Source organism: Prionailurus viverrinus, chromosome B2, assembly GCF_022837055.1.
Source record: "Prionailurus viverrinus isolate Anna chromosome B2, UM_Priviv_1.0, whole genome shotgun sequence".
NCBI lineage: Eukaryota > Metazoa > Chordata > Mammalia > Carnivora > Felidae > Prionailurus > Prionailurus viverrinus.
This window is the reverse complement of record NC_062565.1, coordinates 3,656,290-3,677,309: the sequence shown is the minus strand read 5'-3', so window position 1 is coordinate 3,677,309 and position 21,020 is coordinate 3,656,290. Positions and strand designations below refer to the sequence as shown.

At 51.3% G+C, this 21,020-nt stretch overlaps 1 protein-coding gene across 2 annotated transcripts; it reads left to right on the top strand.

Annotated features, from left to right (window-relative positions):
- Nucleotides 1–11,166: 11,166 nt before the first annotated feature.
- HFE (homeostatic iron regulator) lies at nt 11,167–18,003 on the top strand. 2 transcript variants are annotated; one of them, XM_047860485.1, is made up of 6 exons: nt 11,167–11,541; nt 14,131–14,394; nt 14,567–14,866; nt 15,708–15,941; nt 16,059–16,172; nt 16,951–18,003. In XM_047860485.1, the coding sequence occupies exons 1-6, from the start codon at nt 11,448–11,450 to the stop codon at nt 16,989–16,991; spliced, it is 1,047 nt and encodes a 348-aa protein (XP_047716441.1). In that variant the 5' UTR covers nt 11,167–11,447; the 3' UTR covers nt 16,992–18,003. The 2 variants fall into 2 exon arrangements, with proteins under 2 accessions (XP_047716441.1, XP_047716439.1); XM_047860483.1 differs by having other exon boundaries at nt 15,666–15,941.
- Nucleotides 18,004–21,020: the final 3,017 nt, after the last annotated feature.

The following is a 21,020-nucleotide window of genomic DNA, read 5'->3' as shown; positions in this document are numbered from 1 at the left end:
ATGCGTATAGTTCCTGAGACGGCGCTGAACACACAGTTGCCTCTTCCCTGAAGTTTATTTCCATTAGATCTGCCCACCGTGGGATTCTGCTGCTTTGGGGGTGACTCTGAGAAAGCTGGTACTCTCCTTAATTTGGAGGGGGGTGAGAATAGACCATCCATCAGGCTTGATCACTCTTTCCAATTATGTGTGCTTCCCCTGGAAGCCTCTGAAAGGTCACACGACCCGGGTACTACCCCAAGGAAGACTTTAAGAAGAGGTTCTAACAAGACGAGATGAAGTTGGGGCATCGGAGAAAGATGTGTGTGTGTGTGTGTGTGTGTGTGTGTGCGTGTGTGTACACGCATGCAGTTGTGAGTGTGTGTGTTGGGGAGTGGTAAGTGAGCATAACCCAGGACCATCACTGTCACTCAGAATCTACCCCCACACTGCTGTTCTTGGAGTTCACTCCTTGCCCGAAACTCCATGGGAAACGGTTATGAGGACGCTCACAGTCACCCAGTCCCTGCCTTCTGTATGTCAGGTGCACGCACACTTTCAGTGGCAGGCAGGTCTGGCTGTCAGGGAGGACTGTGTTGCCAGTACGTGAGAGGGACCAAGGTACTCCGTCACCCTGAATTTGTTACTACCAAACTCACCTAAGCGGGCTTAAGTTAAACAGAAATCCTCGTTGGGACCAAATTCTTGTTGGTCCTAGCTTACCTCCGGATTTGTAGCTATGCTTCAGTTAACACACAGATTTCGTATTCTTTTCATGGTTAATGGGAGTGGCACTTATATTTCCTCTTAACTTTATCAAATAGTCCAAGAAAGATACAGAGGTGGCACAGTACATTTCTCAAAATGACTGTCCCAGAAGCTGGAATGCCTGGGTTCAAGTTCAACTTTGCCACAGGATGAGTTAATTCCTTTCTCTATGTTACAGTTTTCTCATCTGTAAACGTCGACAATGGTACCTGATTCATAGGATTACGAGAATTAATGAGTTAATATTTATGTAGTTCTTAGAATAAATAGTGCCTACCATATAAGTACAAAATTTTACATATATATGTTCAGTAAAATTAGTTGTAGAAGCATATATGTATTATTATAGCCACAATATGGCACCGTGCTGCAACTTTGGTTTTAAGAGTGTCAACAATGCTAATAAACAGTTAACCGAACACTTTCTACGGACCAGGCATTGTATGCACTATTCTCGTTCCGTCTTCACCACCGACCTACACACCCTTTACAATCATTATCATTTCATCCATAAGAAGGATGGAAATTGAGAATTCAGATTTCTCCTGGGCCAGCCCTTGAAGGCTGATTACCATCCATATCCCTAAACACACACACACAGCTACCAATCGAACTACAGTTGAAGGCAAGACTTACTTTTAATCTATGAAGTGCATACAAGTAAAATACACCCCGGCTAATACTTACTAATCTGTTCGGTGAGTTTTAGGTAGGAAGCATTTTCACACGTGTGAATACTTCCTGTTTGGACCTCACACCTTCCCAGCGGAATCCAGTACAATCCATCGTGCTGTTTGTTTTGATTGACACTAGGTGGCGCTCGTAACCAACCAACGCTTATTTTAGAGGCTGGTATGTTCCAATCCGTCCAGGCCTTTATGTAGGTATTAACATCTAATCACACACTTAACAGTTCCCCGTCTCTTTTGGTGAACAGAAATTGCTATCCCCGCCTGACAGATGGCGATCCGGGGGCCTTGGGAAGCCCTAACACTGCAGGAGGTCCACAGGCAGAAAGAACATGAGAGGAACAAATTGAGTGACTTGGGCTCTTGTTTCAATGGTGTAGCAAAATCATGCTGGATAATTCATTCGTTGCGCAAAGAATTCGTCAGCACCTTCGATAAGCCCAGCACCGTGCTGGGCTCGGGGAATAAGAAAGCAAGTAAGACAGGCTCTCCCCTTATGGTGGGGTTGGGAGGAGGGGAAACCAGGAAATGGTGGATCACCGTACTTGTGAAAAAGGGGTCAGAGAGGGCCTGAAAAGGGGGAACAGTTGATTTGACCTGGGAGAGGAGGCTAGACATCGAATCTCACAAGCGCAACTTTTAAAGTACTCAGTTACTTCTTTTCATTTGCCAAGTGCAATGATCTCAGAGAGAATGGCGAACGAACACAGCACTGTGCAAAGACGGGGACACGGAAATTGCCTCTTCTCCTGCTTAGTCGGGAACAAAATTATGAGATTTCTGGTTCGGTGTATCAGTTATGGCCACGGGGGTAGTCATAAGAAGAATAATAACAAATGTATTCAACAGTATGTGGTGTAGGGGGTTGTGACCTCGCAATGTGCCTAAGATCAGTCCGGCACCTTGGCTGAAACGCACACACCTCAAACAGAGCCCCCAAGAGTGTCCTGCACTGAAGGGTAGGTTTATGAAAGTCCAAAGGAAGAGCCTCCTGCCACCTAGTTTTGTCGTCTGTGAAATGCAAAACATTAAGTAATTGTAAAACACCCAATTGCTGACCAGTAATTAGAAAGAGTTGTCGATAAAGAACTGAATAGAAAGGTTATGTGTTTAACCTTTGAAGTTTCCAGGGCTGGCTGAATTGTCCAAGGACAACAGTACAATACATAGGTTTGCTTTGGCCTCGACCCTTTCCTGCCCGAAGGCATTTCCGAGGCAGGATGCTGTTTGCGCCACTAGGCACCAGATGGCGCTCCAGATCCAAACGGCCCCCGGCGGGCGGGCTTGACTCCCGGGTTGCCTGCTGGCGAAGTCATCATTTATTCACCTCGGGTTGACGTTGTAATACCCAGAGGGTTTTAAACCTCATCCCTGTACTGTCTTCGGCCGGACAGAAGTGATAATTACTCACGTGTGACGATGACAGTACTGAGAAGCAGCGAGACTGGAGTAGGGCCCAGAGCAGTCAAGTCGAGGGGCTGGCGGCCGGGACCTCTCTGGTCACTACTCTTCCTAAAGAGAAATACATTGTCCTGGACAAGAAACCCACGTGGCTTGATTCACTCACTCGCCCAATAATTACTAAGCAGGAGAAATCCGGACGGACAGCTACTGTCGCGGTGCCTCCAGTTAGAATTAAGAAGACACGTGGGAAGGGAAGGGGCGGGGGGGGGGGGGGGTGGGGGAGGGGGTTAGGGCTCTCCGCCCAGCACTGAGCACAGGCCCCAAGAGGAACTGAGCCCAGCTTCCCGAACGATGGGGTGAAAACAGGCTGACAGAAGCCACGTCAGCTGTGTCTCAAATGTGAGTAGCATGTTAAGCAGAAGAACCCCAGAGACCTGGGGAGACTGCACATGCTTTATCTTTTAAAAATGATTATTATTGGGGCGCCTGGGTGGCTCAGTCGGTTAAGCGGCCGACTTCGGCTCAGGTCATGATCTAGCGGTCCGTGAGTTCGAGCCCCGCAGCGGGCTCTGTGCTGACCGCTCAGAGCCTGGAGCCTGTTTCGGATTCTGTGTCTCCCTTTCTCTGACCCTCCCCTGTTCATGCTCTGTCTCTCCCTGTCTCAAAAATAAATAAAACGGTAAAAAAAATTTTTTAAATGATTATTATTTTAAGAGTGAGATAACCACAATATAGACCATCCGTAAGAGGATACTGACCTGTTACCTGGTAGGAAGTGACATCCTCAGAGAAGCAATGTCATTAACCAATAGAGAAGTTTACAAAAACTCAGGTGGTACCAAAGTGAGCAAGCGTAGGCTCTATCGCTTTTCTCATCCGTAATGAAAACTAATATATGGACCGTTTCCATTGGGAGATATTAAGTATCGGGGACATTTCTTTCCTCGAAGTTTCTCGGGCTGCCAAAGGGGCTGAAGGATCACAAGGAACAGAAGTAGTCACCACGTGGACCTCAAACTCTTCCCGGCTGCACTAGACCCCTTTCCACTGTGCTATGTCATCAGTTCTCGCGACACTCGCCACCAAAATGTACCGCATGCAGTCCATTCCTAATCTGCGGGGTAATTGTCACCTTCTACTGGTGTCTATATCTGTTCACAGTGGGAAGAGAGCATTCACATCAAGAATGGTTTGACGAGCACAAATCATCACCCCCATTTAACAGATGAGCAGATCGAGGTTCATAGAGGCAGCGGTAAGGCGGTTCCGTAGCAGAGTAAAAGTAACCAGTAAACAGAGTAAAAGGCCAGGATTAAGCAGCCAGGTCTTTGGACTCGTGGTTAGATGAAGTTTGCGCGAAGAAACGGAATTGTTACTCCAGTTGTGGAATGGACCTTCACCTGTTTCTCCTGCTGGTTGCAGATACAGCAGAATTCCAGGGTGCTGCTATTTGCTTAGTTAGTGTACCAGGGCATATCTCTTCAACCTGACCATAAACTTCTCGATAGATAGCAAGATGGTTTTGAGAATGAAGTGAGATCGTGTCTAAAGAAGGTTCGTACGTGGTTCCTAGCGAATAGGGTTCTCTCCCGCCACTAGTACATTGCATTATTTTTTTTTATTTATTTATAGGAACCAACTTGCAGTTAGCTGTGCTGACTGGGCATGTCAGTTTCTGCTTCTTCCCCAAACCCCACCCTTTTCCGGTAAAGGATTTTACAAAGCCCTCAAAGATGAAGAGAATGGGAGGTGAAATAATCCGTGAAAGCTGTAAACGGAATTTAGGAATCTGGAGAGCAGGCGGACGAATGCCTTGTTGGACCAGAGAAAGCTGTGTACAGCGCCTGTTGGGGGGGGGGGGGGGGTACAATAAGAAACAAATACATTTCCTCACATGGTGCCCTAGAAAGATCTAAGTCTTTGAGACGCCAGGTGCCTTTGAGGTCAGGGTTGCGAGCAAGACTGGAAACAGACTTGCTAGAACCCTGTGGAAAAGGCATTTTGATGCCCAGATTACCTCCCCACGTTAATAGCCAGGCAACTACTGGCTCAACAGGAGACTGAGTGTTTTCCTTAGGTGGCACGGAATCAGAACGACTCTGGACGCGGAGGCCTCGGGCATAGCTGACAAGAGGGCGCGTGGCCGAGGCACAAAACTGAAAATAAGGCTTTGAGAGAGAATCTGAATACCCCAAGTTCAATTCTCCCAGCTCCTTCCCCTTTGTCTCCTGGAACACTCCTACCCAGGCTTGTATCTCCTATCGTTTCTCGTTTCAACCAATTTCCTCTTGAGCGTCTACTCTGGGTAAAGCCCTGAGCCAGATAGGATAAATGTGTTGGCTTGTATTAGTTTGCTGCTGGACAGGGTACCACACGCTGGCTGGCTTACCCGGCAGAAGTGTACTTCCTGTCACACATTCTGGAGGCTAGAAGTCTAGACCCAAGGTGGTGAGAGGGTTGGTTCTTTCTGAGGGCTGAGAATGAGAATCAAACCTGGGTCTCTCTTTTGGCAGACTCAGACATTCCGTGACTCGTAGAGGACCGTCTTCTTCCCTCTATGCACGGATGTCTCTGTCCAAATTCCCCGTTTTTTTTTTTTTAATGTTTGTTTATTTATTTATTTATTTATTTATTTAGAGACAGAGAGAATCCTTAGCAGGCTCTCAGCCTGACACAAGGCTCGAACTGATGAAGAGATCCTGACCTGAGTGGAAATCAAGAGTTAGAGGCTTAACCCACCGAACCACCAGGCTCCTCTCCCTTGCTTTATAAGGACACTGTATTTCACTTTCCTTTTCTCTCCTTGGGTAACAAGCAGGACTTGGACAGTCTGAAATCGCTGTTCTGGGGTTTGGTTCTGAAATGAAAGGGTCGGTGGGGTTGATTCCTTCTGAGCAACGCGAGGGAAAGTCTGGTCCAGGCCCCGCCAGCTGCCCTCGGGGATTCACACTCTCCCTCTGTGAGCTTCTCTGTGGCAGAATCTGTCCTATTGGATTAGGCCCCGTCCTAATGGCCTCATCTTAGCTGGATCATTTGCAAAAAAAAAAAGTCTATTTTCAAATAAGGTCACATGCACGGGTACGGGGGGCGGGGGGCGGACTTGAACAATTTTAGTGGGGGACACATTTCAACCCATAACACCGGGCATCCACAAGGGTTTCCAGAGACGTGAAGGACGGGGGCTGAAGCACTAGCCAAGCGGGGAGGCCAGCCTGGAAGTGGTGGCCTGGGTCTTGTGGAGTAAGCCAATATCTCGGTAAGGAGTGCGAGGGCCCGTTCTTCATCCCACCCCTGCTCCTCAGAACCCCCTCCAGTATATGTAACCAGCCATGGGACCTCTGGGCAGGAAACAGCGTCACGGCGCCCAGCCCTGTGTTCTTTCCTCTTGATTCTATACTGAGCTTGCTCAGGCGTCAGGAAGGCCTGCACTCAGACCACAGAGGGTCCCTGCCCAGCACGAATGGAACCTGTCAGTGCTAGATGAAGGTGCTTGTCCCCTGGGGAGAAGAAGCCACATACCCCCGCCACACTGAACACGGAGGCCGGAATGGGGCCACTATTAGCACGTGGAGTAAAGATCTAGGATGTCCAGGCTCGTAGCCCTGGGGGGGCGGGTCTGGCATATTCACCTGAGCAGACAGCCGGGACAAAGGACCCGGAATCTCGCACCCTGGTGAGGTGGGGAAAGAAGTCACAAGTTCAGGCCCATTGAACCTCAAACGTTGCGTCTCATTTCAGAGCTGTCATCAGACTCTGCCACGCCACTGCTCAGATGCCATGTTGGCCATGGCTGGAATAGGAATTCTTTGGAAAAAGCTCTTCTGATCAGGTAGGAAAGGTAAGAAGAGGCATGGTGGGGTTCGCTATCAATCTCTCCTGCGTGGCCAGCCCCTGGAGCCCCAGACCAGACAGCATTTATTGTCTCCGATGTCCCTTCGTGGAGTGAGAGCTCATCCCTGGCCCTTTGCTATCCAGCAGGTGGGGTGAGAAGGCCTTTACTCCACCAGGACCCCCTATATCTGCCAGAGAAAACTACACGGAGGAGTGTGTGTGTGTGTGGGTTTGATCTATTTACGTATTCCTTTCTGCCCCCATATTCCACCTTTGCAGACTATCTTTCTAATGAGTTCAATGGGCATGTTGAGTTGCAAATGTCCTTCAGGGGGAGAATGTCCTTGTGTTGCACTGCATGTATTTTTTTAAACATTTATTTTTGAGAAAGAGAGAGACAGAATATGAGCGGGGGAGGGGGAGAGAGGGAGACACAGAATCCGAAGCAGGCTCCAGGCTCTGAGCTGTCAGCATAGAGCGCGGTGTGGGGCTCGAACCCATGAACCACGAGATCATGACCTGAGCCGAAGTCGGATGCTTAACCGACTGAGCCACCCAGGTGCCCCAACACTGCATGTATTTTTAATTTACTAATGTCCTTGATTTCCTCCAATACCATGTGGAAGTTGCCCATTTTTACTCTCTCAGTGAAGGGTCCCCTGTCTGCCTGCACCTCCTGGTCACCTACAGACATGTCCCTTTATGGAATACATTTGAGAAATTCTTTCGGAAACGTGCTCCGGAAGGGAGTTGAAGCCCCGTTGTGCAGTCACATATCCACGCAGACACTGGGCAGTATTCAACTTGCTAACGTGTTAATGCTCTAAGAGGCACAAAATGATACACCCCTTTTCCTTACCCGTTCTTCCAAGTGCTTTGGATTTTCTATATGTAAGTTTCCTGTTCCTTTTTTTCACTCATTTCTGATTTGGGGTTTCTGTCTCGGTCTTCTTGACTTCGAGGCGTTCTTTATCTGTTATAAGTACTAATCCTTTGGTCCGTTTCCAACATCATATATAATTTTCTGCCATTCTGTCAGCTCTTTATTAACTTTATACGTGGTGTCCTTCACTGACCAAAAATCCTTAATTTCGATAGAAGCACTTTCCAGAATACAGGTCAGTGGAATAGAGCTGAGAGTCTAAAAATAAGTCCTCACATCTGCAGGCAGTTGATGTTTGACAAGGGGTGCCAAAGCAATTCAGTGAAGAAAGAACAGTCTTTTCAACAAGTGGTGCTGAGACCATTGAAGATCCACAGTAGGAGATAATGCAAAATATATATTGGCCTCCCCTGTAATTCCTGACACAGGGCTCCTGAAGGGCCTGTAATTTCCTGGGTGATAGGAGCATCTTTTGTTCTGATGAGGCAACTCTGGGTGGGCTCCTGGTGGCTCTTGGATGAGGGTCACCGGAAAGACCAAGCGTGAATAGCAGCTTGGAATGTTCAACCTTGCCCTCCCTCCCTCCACCCTGCCCGCCATGCTCCAGAGAGGGAAGGAGGGCTGGAAATGGAGTTGATAATTGAAGCCTCCATAAAAATAGAAGTCTCCATACAATCCCAATGGAATGGGTTTGAGGGAGCCCCCAGGCTGGTGGACACATCCACGCCAGGAGGGTGACACAGCCCAGCGCCACGGGGACAGAAGCTCCGATACTCAGGACCTTCCCAGAGCTCACCTTATGCATTGCTTCACCTGGCTGTTCATCTGTGCCCTTTAGCACATCCTTTAATAAACACCTAAGTGTTTCCCTGAATTCCGTGAGCCACTCTAGCCCATTAACTGAACCTGACAAAGGGGTCACTGGAACCTTACAGCCCGTTGGACAGAAGCACAGGTGACAACTTGGGCTTGAGACTGGCGTCTGAATGGGGGGCAGTTTTGTGGGGCAGGGCCCTTATTCTGTGGGATCTGACGCTATCTCTAGGTAGATGTGTCCGAACTGAGTTTAATTGTAAGAGACCCAGGGTGTTACAGAGAGTTGCTTATTGTTTGGGGGCAAAACTACCTATTTGGTGAGGAGAAGGGTCAGAAGTGCTTTGTGTGAGTGGTACAGGAGACACAGCTGCACATGAAGGAAAAGCTCAGATTTTTTCCTTTACACACATGAAAAAGAATGAAGTTGGACCTCTACCTCATACCATATCCAAAAATTAACTCAAAATGGATCAAAGACAAAAACGTAAGAACTAAGACTACAAACACTCAGAAGAAAACATAGGTGTACATCTTTGGGACCTTGGATTTGGCAGCGGTGTCTCAGATAGGACACGAAAAGCACAAGTCACGAAAGGAAAAATAGATAAATTGCACTTTCTCAACCTGAGTAGTGTCTGTGCTTCAAGGCACCCCAGCAAGAAAAGTAAAAAGACAACACACTGAATTGGAAAGGATGCCTCCAAATCCTATGTCTGCTATAGCACTTACAGCTGGAATGTGTGAAGGACGTTGGCAATCCAATAACAAAAAGCAGATTTTAAATTTTAAAAAGCAAATTTTGAAATGGCAAAGGATAGATAGAGGCAAAGGATAGATAGAGGCAAAGGATAGATAGCGGCTCAGTCGGTTAAGCATCCGACTCTTGGTTTCATCTCAGGTCGTGATCTCACGGGTTTGTGGGTTCGAGCCCCAGACGGGGCTCCCATGCTTGCGGAACCTGCTTGGGATTCCCCTCTTTCTCTCTTTTTGCCCCTCTCCCCTGTCTGTGTGCTCGCTCGCTCTCAAAATAACTAAATAAACTTAAAAAATAAAATAAACTAAAATGGCAAAGGATCCGAATAGACATTTTTCCAAAGGTTTGCAGATGGCCGATAAGCAGGTGAAAAGAGACGTTCGCTGTCACTAGCCATCAGGGAGAGGCAAATCCGGAGCGCAACGGGGCACCCCTTCTCACGGACCAGGACAGCCAGAATTCGAAAGATGAACGAGAAGCCGTGTTGGCAAAGATGTGCTCAAATCGGACTCTCGTTCCCTGCAGATGGGGGGGTGGGGGTGAAGTCTCGTAGCCGCTTTGCAAAAGAGACTGGAAGTTCCCCCAAAAGGTTAACTAAACACAGAGTCACCGTATGACCCAGTAATTCCACTCCTAGGTGTCTGCCCGAAAGAAACGAAAACAGAAGTCCGCACAAACACTGGTACACGAATGTTCAGAGCAGCATTATTCCTCACAGACGGAAAGCTAAAATAATTCAGGTTTCCATCAACCGACGAATGGATAAATAAAATGTGGTGTAATGGAATATTATTCCCCCCATGAAAAAGGTGCACGAAAACATTATGCTAAATAAGAGAAGCCAGGGGCGCCTGGGTGGCTCAGTCAGTGAAGCGTCGGTCTCTTGGTTTTGGCTTAGGTCCCGAGCTCAGTTTCATGAGTTCGAGCCCCGCGTGGGACTCCACGTTGGCAAGGCAGAGCCTGCTTGGGCTTCTCCCTCTCCCCCTCTCTCTGGGCCCCTCCCCCACTCATGCTGTCTCTGTCTCCCTCAAAATAAATAAACTTTTAAAAAATAATAAATAAATACACAAATACATACACGAATACATAAATAAATACATAAAAGAAGCCGGTCGTGAAGAACCACATATTGTATGCCTCCGTGTGTGCGGAATGTTCAGAACAGGTAAATCTATTGGAAGGAGAGGGTAGATCAGTGATTGCCTGGGGTGGCGTGGGGGGGGGGCATGGAGGGATTTGGGGGTGCTGCCTAAAAGGTACAAGGTTTCTTTGCAGAGAGGATGAAAATATGTTCTAAACCTGGGGTCATGGTTACATGGCTTTGTGAAAATACAAAAACCCACTGAATTTTACACCCTAAGTGGATGAATCGTATAGGATGTGAATTAAATCTTGACAATAAAGCTGTTGCCAAAAAAAAAAAAAAAAAAAAAAAGAATATCACCATCACCCCCCAATGTACTCCTCACCAGAATCCAACATTTTCCCATTTGCATTTCCTATCCCCCTACAGTCAGGCCCTAACTTCCAAGTTTGATTTTTTTTTTTTTTCTTAGATGGTCAAACTTTGCATCCATGCTTAAAAAAGCATTGCTTCTTGGATTTATTAGGTGTATAAAGGCTTTAGGAAAATCGGATGTATTAAGTGTGTTAGTGTGTTTTGAAATATCTAAAGCAGTAGTTCCCAAACTTTGGGGGGGTTGGGGGTTGGGGGGGTGGCCGCTTTTAAAATCCTGACGCCCCGGAACCACCGCACACCAATTAAATCGGTTCCTGAGGGTAAAAACGGCATCCATCGTTTTAATGATTTTCCAGGTGATTCCAGCGTGCCACCAAGTTTGTGAAATTTAGCTTAACTATGGAAATTGTGAAAGACGTTTCAGTGGAGTCTCATCTACTAACCTCATGAGGTCATTAATTCTAATGTAGGAACGAAATGAAAGAGCTGACGATAAAAGTTTTGAAAATGTATCACCGAATTCTTAAATCACTGGCTATGTAAATAGTGCAGATGAGAAACGGAACTACTTAGACCCGAAACTCGTCAAAGTTTCCCGCATCTGCAACATCCCCGGAGGACGGAAAACCGGAGGGACAGCGGGGTCACCGAGACCTTCACGTGGTCCGGGCCGCAAGGGAGTTCAAGTGCCGGAGGCCCGGAAAAGGATCGCGCTGGCCAGGAAGTTTTGCCCGGTGTCCCCGCAGCCTCGGCAGCGGCCCCACGGGGACTCGCCGCCCATGGCCGCGTGGCCGCCGCACGGAGGCGGGTGAGGCGCGGGGACGCGCGCTCCGAGCCCGGGGGACGCGCGGGCGCGGCGCGGAGATGGGCCCGCGAGCGCGGCGCGCGCTGCTCCTGCTGTTCCTGCCGTTCCTGCTGTTCCTGCTGCGGACCGGGGCTGCGCACCCGCGGCCGCCGCGTGAGTCCGGGCGGCGGGGGCGCCAGATCCAAACCCGCTTTGCAGCGCCGCCGGGGTCGCTAAGTGCGGAGGGACGGCTGGGCCGCGAGCGCCGCCTCTCCCGGGAGGGGGCGCCGCCGCCGGGCGCGGGCGGGGTGGTGAGACCCCCTCGTCGGGGACCTGTGACCCCCCCCTCCCCCGTCCCAGCTCCCCAGGGTGGCGCCCGGAGCCACCCGCTCCCCCCCCGCCGACCGTGACGACAAATCTGTGCGTTTCTCACTGAGGCCGAGCTAGGATCCTGGGACTCGGGTCTGGGTGCTCCTGCTCCACTTTTGGCCGTGTCTTGTACCCCGGCCGTCCCCAAACAGGAAGTCCTTCTCCCGAGAGACGCCCAGGACCGGGCCGCTGTTTCCGCGCGGGGCTCCGCGGAGGGCTGGAGGCCGCGGCCCGGCGGGGTCCCCACCGCACCCCACCTGGCGAGCCGGGGGCTGGGCTGGCCGCGCCCCCCACCCGCACCCCCCTGCGGCCTCGGGTGGGGGGAGGCCCCGAGCCAGATCCGCCCGGGGCCTTAGTGACTCTCGGTGCTTGTGCTTTTCCCTGGAAGAAGAGCCTATCTGTGATTTCCGGGCTTTTGGACTGAGCGGCACGGTTCTCATTTCCAGCCGCTGGAGGCTGGTGATCTGCGGTGTTAACCGTACGGTGTAATTAACTGGCCTTTACTAAAGGACGCCAGCGTGATGTCCCCTAACGTTTAAGTAATGAACTCGCTGTCCTGTGGTCTAGGTTGGACTCTACGGTGCATTGGGGAGGTCGGAGCTATTCTTAGGGTGACTTTAGGGGCGGTTAAACCGGCCCTGGGGTTAAATACCCACCAGGTTACAAAGAATTGAGGCAGCGCCTCTCTGGTGGGAAAAGAAGTACCAGCACGGTTTCTAATCTCAGTCGACCTTTGCACAAAAGCCTGGGACCAACACGGACGGTTCGTCGTCCGTGTATCCACGGTTTATCCATGAGGAGGATGAGGCAGGACCCGCTCCTGGGTGATTTTGTTCCATGTTACCCTGGGCTTTTGAGGCAGAACCCGGCTCTCTGTGGCTCTGACTGTTCAAGGTCACGCCCCATCAGAGGCTGAATCATGAATTGGATGTCGAACAGAAATATTCGTCGCTCACAAGTCTAAAGAGGGTACCAAGCGAGTGTTGCCCTGTTCTAGGCCGGCGGGGAGGGCGGGAGCCATCCTTGCCCTCCGCCCCCCCCCCCCCCGGGATATTTTGCGTTCTAGTGGGGGGATGGTCATGAACAAAAGGACACAGAGCACCAGGGAGGGCTAGGAGCTGTGAAGACACCCAGGGCAGGCCCTCTGGGGCCAGGGGACAGCGGGGACCCGAAGGAAACGAAGGTCATGGCCACTCGGAGCTCTGAGTGGGCCCTGAAAGTTGAATTGGAGCAGACGTTGGGGCCCCGGTGCTACTGACACTTTTCTGTCATGGGGACCCTTGCGGGCTTTGTGGGAGGGCTTACAGCATGCCTGTCCTTAACCCACTGGATGTCAGTGGCACTCCTCCCAGTTACGGAGGCCAAACACATCTCCAGACACTGCAACATGTCTGCTGAGAGACCATTCCCGGTCTGGGAACCCCTGGGCTGCAGGAGGGGCAGAGACATCGGTGTAGCGGGCACACAGGGGCCACAGGCCACATGTAGTCTGGAGGCAGGTGCTGAGGGAGGTCTGGGTGTTGGGTGAGAGAAAGAGAACCGTCAACGGCGACTCTGTTATGCAATTATTTTAAAATGTTCATGGGCTCGAGGAGTAAGGCGACAGGTGATGCCATGGCCGAGACGGTGAAGGCAGAAGAAATCCGGAGCCTGGTTTTGGACTTGAGATTCCAGTTGGTCATCCCCGCGGGTGGTGTCCCGTGGGCAGCTGGGCGTAAGAATAAAAATAGGGCACATCTCACCCATTCATCCAGCAAGTCTGTGCTGAGCAGCTCTCATGCTGGGCAGGCAGGGGCCCCCAGCGCCAAACCCCTGGTTCCAGGACTGAGGAAGCTGTTGGGGAAACTCACCTGCTGGATACAGGGCTTGTGCTTACTGGGGCTTCTTCCCTATTTGCTTTGCAAGTGTCTTAGTGCTGAAAAGGTGCCCTGGGTGGTTCAGCAGCAGACCTCCCAGCATCTGGTAGCAAACATTTGCTGGTTTCAGTAACAGGGAAGGGTTTCGAGCTGGGAGTAGTGTGGAAAAAACCCACCAGTAAAGTCCTCTGGACTTGGGTCTGACTGAGTCTGAGCATCAACTCCTGGGCTCAGCTGCCCCGGCTAGAGACACTTCGGGATCTTACGGAGTCTGTGGGCTGCAGGGGCGATTGCCTGAATTGTGAGAAGCGGAGCAGAGGCTGGGGGCCAGAAGGAGTGGCAGTCTGCCGGGGAGGGGGGACGGGGGGCGGGACAGGGAGAGCAGACAGGCCTGTCGCGGAGGGAGGAGAGGCATCACACTCCACATCTCATGGGGTGGGCCGTGACACAGCAGGGGCTGGGCGTTGATTCAGAGGGGCTACGGCACCTCCCAGTCCCCCTGGGGGCCCACGGGGCTGTCCTGTCACCTTTTCTCCAGGGTCCCACTCCCTGAGCTACCTCTTCATGGGCGCCTCAGTGCCAGACCTTGGGCTGCCCCTGTTCGAGGCCTTGGGCTACGTGGACGACCAGCTGTTCGTGTCCTACAATCACGAGAGTCGCAGGGCAGAGCCCCGCGCCAAGTGGCTCGAGGATGGGGCCCCCAGCCAGCTGTGGCTGCAGCTGAGTCAGAGCCTGAAAGGGTGGGATCACATGTTCATCGTGGACTTCTGGACCATCATGGACAACCACAACCACAGCAAGGGTACGCGGACGGGGCCCTCACTTTCCGGGGGTGGGCGGAGCGTTTCTCTCCCTCAGAGATGCATCTGGGGGCCAGAGCAGGGAGTGTGGGGTCCTGGGGGGAGGAGGGGGCGTGCGTGAGGTCGTTCGGTCCCTGGGGACGGTGAGAGAGGGACTTACTCCTGTGGTTTCAGTAACAAAGCTCGGGGTGTCGTCAGAGTCCCACACGCTGCAAGTGATCCTGGGCTGTGAGGTGCGAGAGGACAACAGCACCAGGGGCTTCTGGAAGTATGGCTACGACGGGCAGAGCTACCTTGAATTCCGCCCTGAGACGCTGGACTGGAGGGCAGCAGAGCCCAGGGCCTGGGCCACCAAGCTGGAGTGGGAAGTGAGCGCGATTCGGGCCAAGCAGAACAGGGCCTACCTGGAGAGGGACTGTCCCATGCAGCTGCAGAGTTTGCTGGCGCTGGGGACAGGGGTTCTGGACCGGCAAGGTATGGCGGGAGCACCCCCCCCCCCACTCATGCCCGAGGGGAACGCGGGGCGAGGTCCGGGGCTCGGGCCTCAGAGGTGGCCAGGGTCCTGTGACTCTCCGGGAAGGACCCGAGGTCCGAGGTCTCCACCTTAGAGCCAAGGTGTCTATCGGCCAAGGGTCACGGCTTGCGTTTTTCCCTCCGTGCACGCGGCCGGAGAAGCGGTATCTGTGACCTTGTGATGTAACCAAGAACCCTGTGTATATTTACACCTTTTAGGAACTCAGCGATGTCAATTGTCACATGAATGCCAGGTCATGAGAGTACCCACCGGCGGTGGGGGGCACCCATCAGAGAAACAGGATCCTTTGGAGGTTAAAGGTTACCGTCACAGATCCGGTCACAGAGCCCCAGAACCTAGAGATAGTCCCTGAAGCCTGGCTATCTTCCAGGCCCTTCTTACAAGATTTCTTGCTGGGTTGGGCGAGGTGAATTGCCAGGAGTGGTTGTTCAACCATCTCTGAGCCACATCCAGGGTTATTTTACCTGGTTCCGTGTAACACGCAGAAGATCCGAGCTGCCGGTGTGCACGCTCGGGTGCGGGCCAGGCGGACAGACTCGGCTGTTGTCCCCGTAGCGCCACGTCAGGGCCGACCCCGCAGCGAGCTCTAGGACACAGAATGGCGTCTCTCCGGCAGCCCGCCCCGTCTGAATAGGGCGCCTTGTCCCTCTAACCCGTAGAGGAGGGAAGTGAAAGCTCCAGTCTTCCTGGCAAGGGTGGAAAGATCCCCTCTCCAGATCCTTCCTCCTTCCTGTCCAGTGCCTCCCTTGCTGAAGGTGACTCATCATGTGGCCTCTGCAGTGACCACTCTACGGTGTCAGGCTCTGAACTTCTACCCCCAGAACATCACCATGAGGTGGCTGAAGGACAGGCGGCCACTGGAGGCCAAGGACGTTGAGCCTCAGGACGTGCTGCCCAACGGGGACGGGACCTACCAGGGCTGGTTGGCCGTGGCCGTGCCTCCCGGGGAAGAGCACAGATACACCTGCCTGGTGGAGCACCCGGGGCTAAACCAGCCCCTCGCGGCCACGTGGGGTACGGACGAGAGGGGCGGGCCGAGGGGCTCTGGCGTGGGTGGAACCCCAGCGCTAGCCCGCGGGGAGGGGGGTCTGCGGCGGCCCTCACGGCTCCCTCTCGCCTTTGCTCTTTCAGAGCCGTCGGTGCCCAGCACCCTGGTCATTGGAGCCATCAGTGGGATCGCTGTTTGTGTCATCCTCTTTGTTATTGGGGTTCTGTTCCGAATCTTCAGGAAAAGGCAGGCTTCGAGTGAGTAGGAAGAAGGAGGACGTCTCTTAGCACCTCGGACCCCAGGACACGCGAATTCTGCAGGAAGCGGGGCTTTGGGAGGGCAAAGCGGATCTGGCACCCACGAGAAGCCTGTTCCTTTTTTCCTTTGGGAGCACTGGTGCCCCCTTGGGAGCGGGAATGCGTGGTTTTCCTCAGAGTGGAAGGTGCAAATTCCACAAACTTCTTTTGAGCACCGGCTGTTTTGCAAGGTGCTGTTTAAGGTAGTGCAGGGGCTCTGGAGCTGAGGTCGTCACGGTGGTCATTCGGAGAACGAGGAAGGTGGGGGGGGGGTTCTGCACAGGTGGAGCAGCCACGCAGCCCCCCCCCCCCCCCCCCCGAGCAGGAGGCCTCGTGGGAGGTGAGGAATCATCGCCTCATCCCGGCCATCACCACATGTGCCTTCCTAGCTCCTGAGGGAGCATCTGCGGCGTGGAGGGGGGAAGAGGGGCAGACAGACGGCAGCCGCAGAGCCCTGGGGGCCTTGAGAATGTTCTACAAGGAGACCCCCGGGGAAGTCAGTGCAGGGACAGTAGGGGGTCCGCGATCTCACAGTTGGAGGAGTGTCAGGAGGTGAGAGGGAAGGCAAAGGAGGACGCGGGCTAGAAAGCTGGTAAGCAACTCCCGGTGAGAGCTGATGGTGTGTGAACCCCCGGGGGGCTCTTCCGGCAGGGAGTGGTCCCCGTTGAGGTGACTGGATGAGGGAGGTGAGGGCCAGGGAGGTGACAGCACGCCCCTCTCCTGTCTCTCCTCTCTACAGGAGGAGCCATGGGGGACTACGTGTTGGCCGAATGTGAGTGACAGGCAGCCTGGGACCTCTCGTGGGAGGAGACGTGGAGACTGAAAGAGAGGGCGCCCTGGGGCCTTCTTTGCTTCCAGGACTGAGTCGGACCTAACAAGTAGGAAGCCACCGAGGAACTCTCTGCTTGCGGCCTTCCCCGTTCATTCTCGAAAAGTTTCTCTCATTTAGGTTTTTGAGTTCCTGCGCCTCTCCGGAACCGGCTGTCAGGAATCTCCAGCCGCCTCTAGGGTCTGCCTGATTTTCTGCACCACTTCGGACTCCGTATACCTATGGCCTCTCCTCTCCCACCTCTAGAATAGGGCTCCTAAAATGTTGGGGGGCTCACAGTTCCTTTCAACATCTGAGAAAAACCGTGAACTTTCCCCGTGGGACGTGGGAGTCTCATACCCTTACCAGAATTTTGCACACACATCCCGGCATTTTCTAGACCCATCCAAGTTTCCTTTTGACCCCCCGCCCTCTCTGTTATCCAGCAATTCACCTGTCACCAAGCCCTGTGGTCTTTTCCACCAGAGGTTGAAGTGGGTCATTGTACAGCCGTGAAGGCCGTGCACTGCACAACCCAAGGAGGCCCATTTCCTAGAAGGGCTCTCAGGCGTGGATGTTTGTGTCCTGTGATAGTTTTCCAGAAAGTGGGTGGGAAGTGTCTGGACGAGGGGCATCTTTTTTCTAATTGGCAAAAAAGCGTCATATAGGTTTCTGTATAGGAATGATTTACGTGAAGGCGTCTACGATGCCTCTGGGATATGCCAGAGTTGAAGGAACACGGTAATTTCCCACTTGGTCTCAGATGCTATGAAGTGATAATGAAAATGAAAATGAGGAGGAGGAGGAGGAGGAGGAGGAGGAAGAGAATAAGGCGGCGGACTTACTTGCTGCCAGACTGAGTTCTGACGCGCGTTATCTCATACAATTCTTACAATAATTGTTTCATGTTAGTACTATTATCCTCATATTTTTTTAGATGAAGTAAATGTATCCCCGGGCTGCCAGGGAGAAAGGCAGGTTTCAGCCTCTGTCGGATTCTGATCCCTGTCCCGCACCAGTGCATTCAGGCGGTTTAGACGTCGCCCAGGAAATGGAGAAGGGGGTGGGGGGGACGGCTCTTCCTGTCTGTCTCGGTGTCTTTACTCTCAGTGAGCTGCATGGAAATGAAGGGGAAACAGGAGAAAATCATCTCAACCACGTTTCCTTTCAAAGTCTCTGGGGAAAGCACTCCACCCCCCACCTGCTCTGTCTGGCATCGCTCCCGGGCCCCCAGGTCAGGGCTGTCATTGCTGGTGTCAGCCTGTCGCCGTGTTGGACCTCACGGTGTTTGCCCTCTGCCGGGGCCACCAGAGTCACAACGCCTGTGGTATTTCCCCTCCAAGAACCGGAGCAACCCTTGTCATATGAAGGATGGCCAAAATGGGGGGCCCGGTGGGTTAAGCGTCTGACTCTTGGTTTCGGCTCAGGTCATGATCTCGTGGTTCGGGAGTTCAAGCCCCACGTCGGACCCGGGGCTGACAGCGCGGAGCCTGCTTGGGATTCTCTCTCTTCCCCTCTCCCTGCCCCCCACCCTTGTGCGCTGTCTTTCTCAAAATACATAAACATTAAAAAAAAAAAATTGTTTTGAAGATGTTAAAACGGAAACCACCAAGCAACCTGGAGGTACCCTGGCATCTTCCTCCTCCCCAACTGTGCAGTTAAAAAAGAAACTGACCTGGGGCGCCCGGGGGGCTCAGTCGGTTAAGCGGCCGACTTGGGCTCAGGTCACGATCTCCCGGTCCGTGAGTTTGAGCCCCGCAGCGGGCTCTGTGCTGACAGCTCAGAGCCTGGAGCCTGTTTCAGATTGTGTCTCCCTCTCTCCCTGACGCTCCCTCACTCGTGTTCTGTCTCTCTCTGTCTCAAAAATAAATAAACGTCAACAAAAAAAAAAATTAAAGACCAAATAAAGCTCGACAGTTTGTTTGGTAGGTATTGAATTTGGGCAAAGAGATCTCGATTTTTTTTTTAACTTTTCTTTTTTTCTGGTTACGAAAATTAAGTAGATAAAAAGCACGCATAATTTGTGCTCACTGTAGAAAAGGTGACACTGTCATTCCATTGGCGAGTGGTAAACCCAATTAACGACCTGTGTACTTCCTCTCAGTGTTGCTATATTAAAACATATGAAAGTAACAAATGCATTTTAATAAACATACGTGAATTGCATGGTGTGCTGCCTGATTTTTCTGACGTGCTTATCCATCTTATGGATTCATCAACTTAATCATTTGTGGGACATTGATGCTGCTTTCAATGTTCTTGCATTTTTTAATGCAAAATTCTCTCTCTGACAAATTCTTTCTCTGTGGATATCCTTCTGTACTCAGAACAGACCGCCCAGAAGCTTCCCGTGCTTTTCTAGCCCATGAAGGATATGTTACAATTAATGAGGCAATGGCTTGTTTTATACTGGTTTTATTTCACACAGGCTGGGATTACAAGGAACACCCTAGCCTTCACAGTGGCCCGTGTTGCGGACCATTGGCGACTGGTCTGTTACTTTTCTTGTTATATGGAAGTTATAAACCTCCGATTCCTCTCCGGGTGTCTTAGCTTAATTTTCCTGCCCTTGTTCATCAAGTCGTAAGGTCGACTACATTTGAAAAATCAGGATTAACATTTTACATTCTGAATCTTGTATCACCTCTGGCAAAACCGCCTCCAAAGCGCCGGAGTGTGGAGAAGGGTGCCACCTGGTGGCTGTGATCAAAAGTGTCACGGTGGTCATGTGACCGTTGAGAGCTGGGGCCGGGATTTGGGCGCCGGGCCCAGGATCCATGGAGAAGAGGTGGGCGCTTGACCCCGTTTGTGGAGAAGAGCCCCTGAAAATTTGAGGAAATAAACTAGTCACCAGGTGTTTGCCCACAGGGCACCGTTGAGCTACCTGAACTGGAAACAGAACAGAAAAGGATCTTTGGTAATCTCTCAAGGCAACCTGCCGCAGCTGGTTAAGACCTGCTGGGAGGTCAAGGGCAAAAACTCTCGCTGTGTTTTAATAACATAGTCTTAGGGTGCTGGGAATACTTGATGCACTACAGAGCATTCTTCATGTACACACGGATACACGTTTAAAAACATAACAGCTCTAAAATGCTGGAAAATTCTTACAAGTTAACATTTTAAAGCTATATATTTTTTCTAACCACCCTCTAGTAAGGACTAGAACCCAAGAATGCATGACTTTAAACATTTAAGATTTTCACATGTATGGACAGATATTTCGAGGTTATGATTTCCCTCTGTAGACGTTGGGTCATCATTGTTTTCATTTGTCTTTTGGAACCAGTGTTAACAGGCAGAATGTCAATTCAATATTAATTTTGGGGGGTGACAATTTCGTTGCAAAGCCTCCTTGGCTTGACATCCTGTAGGTGTATATTGCTTGGCTTGGGTGCATCCTGGTATTTCTTGCATTCTCTTTCTGCGTGATTCTTTCCGGTGTTCACTTGTGCGTGAGAGACACGTACGGGGTCTTTTAAGCAGAACTTTTTTTTCTCTCAGCTAATAATTATTACACACTTACCAGACGTCAGGTCTTGTTCTGAATACTAATGTTTCTGAAGAAGCCAGTGAGGTAGGAATGACTATTTCATTACCCTTATTTTGCTGTATGGAAACCAAGGCACAGAGAGGTTAAATAACTTGCTAAAGGTTACACAGCTAGAAAATTATTGGGCTGGATTTTTACCGTAGCTAGTCTGGCTCAGAGTCAAGCTCATAACCTCTACACAGTACCTGCTTGTGAGTCAAGAGAACATGTGGTGGGGCATCGTTCCCAACTTTGTGAGGTGCTCCTGATGGTAACAACCTCTGATGTTTCCTGCAGTGAGGACGGAATCTGTTTTAATATTTCAGATTTTGCCATATCCCTGTAATTGTTTCATAAATATTTGGACGTATTTTCTTGGGGTGTATTTTTTAACTTAAGGACTTTTTTTCTGTCAATAAACAAATTTCTAACTAATGAATTCACGTTTCTGTTTATTCTCTTTATCATTAAG

What these genes read in the sequence shown, in the direction of transcription:
- HFE (XM_047860483.1), top strand. Translation starts at nt 11,448, where the DNA reads ATGGGCCCGCGAGCGCGGCGCGCGCTGCTCCTGCTGTTCCTGCCGTTC. An exon ending in AGGGGTTCTGGACCGGCAAG is followed by an intron (nt 14,867 to 15,665) that starts GTATGGCGGGAG and finishes CTTCCTGTCCAG; the next exon opens with TGCCTCCCTTGCTGAAGGTG. An exon ending in CAGGAAAAGGCAGGCTTCGA is followed by an intron (nt 16,173 to 16,950) that starts GTGAGTAGGAAG and finishes TCCTCTCTACAG; the next exon opens with GAGGAGCCATGGGGGACTAC.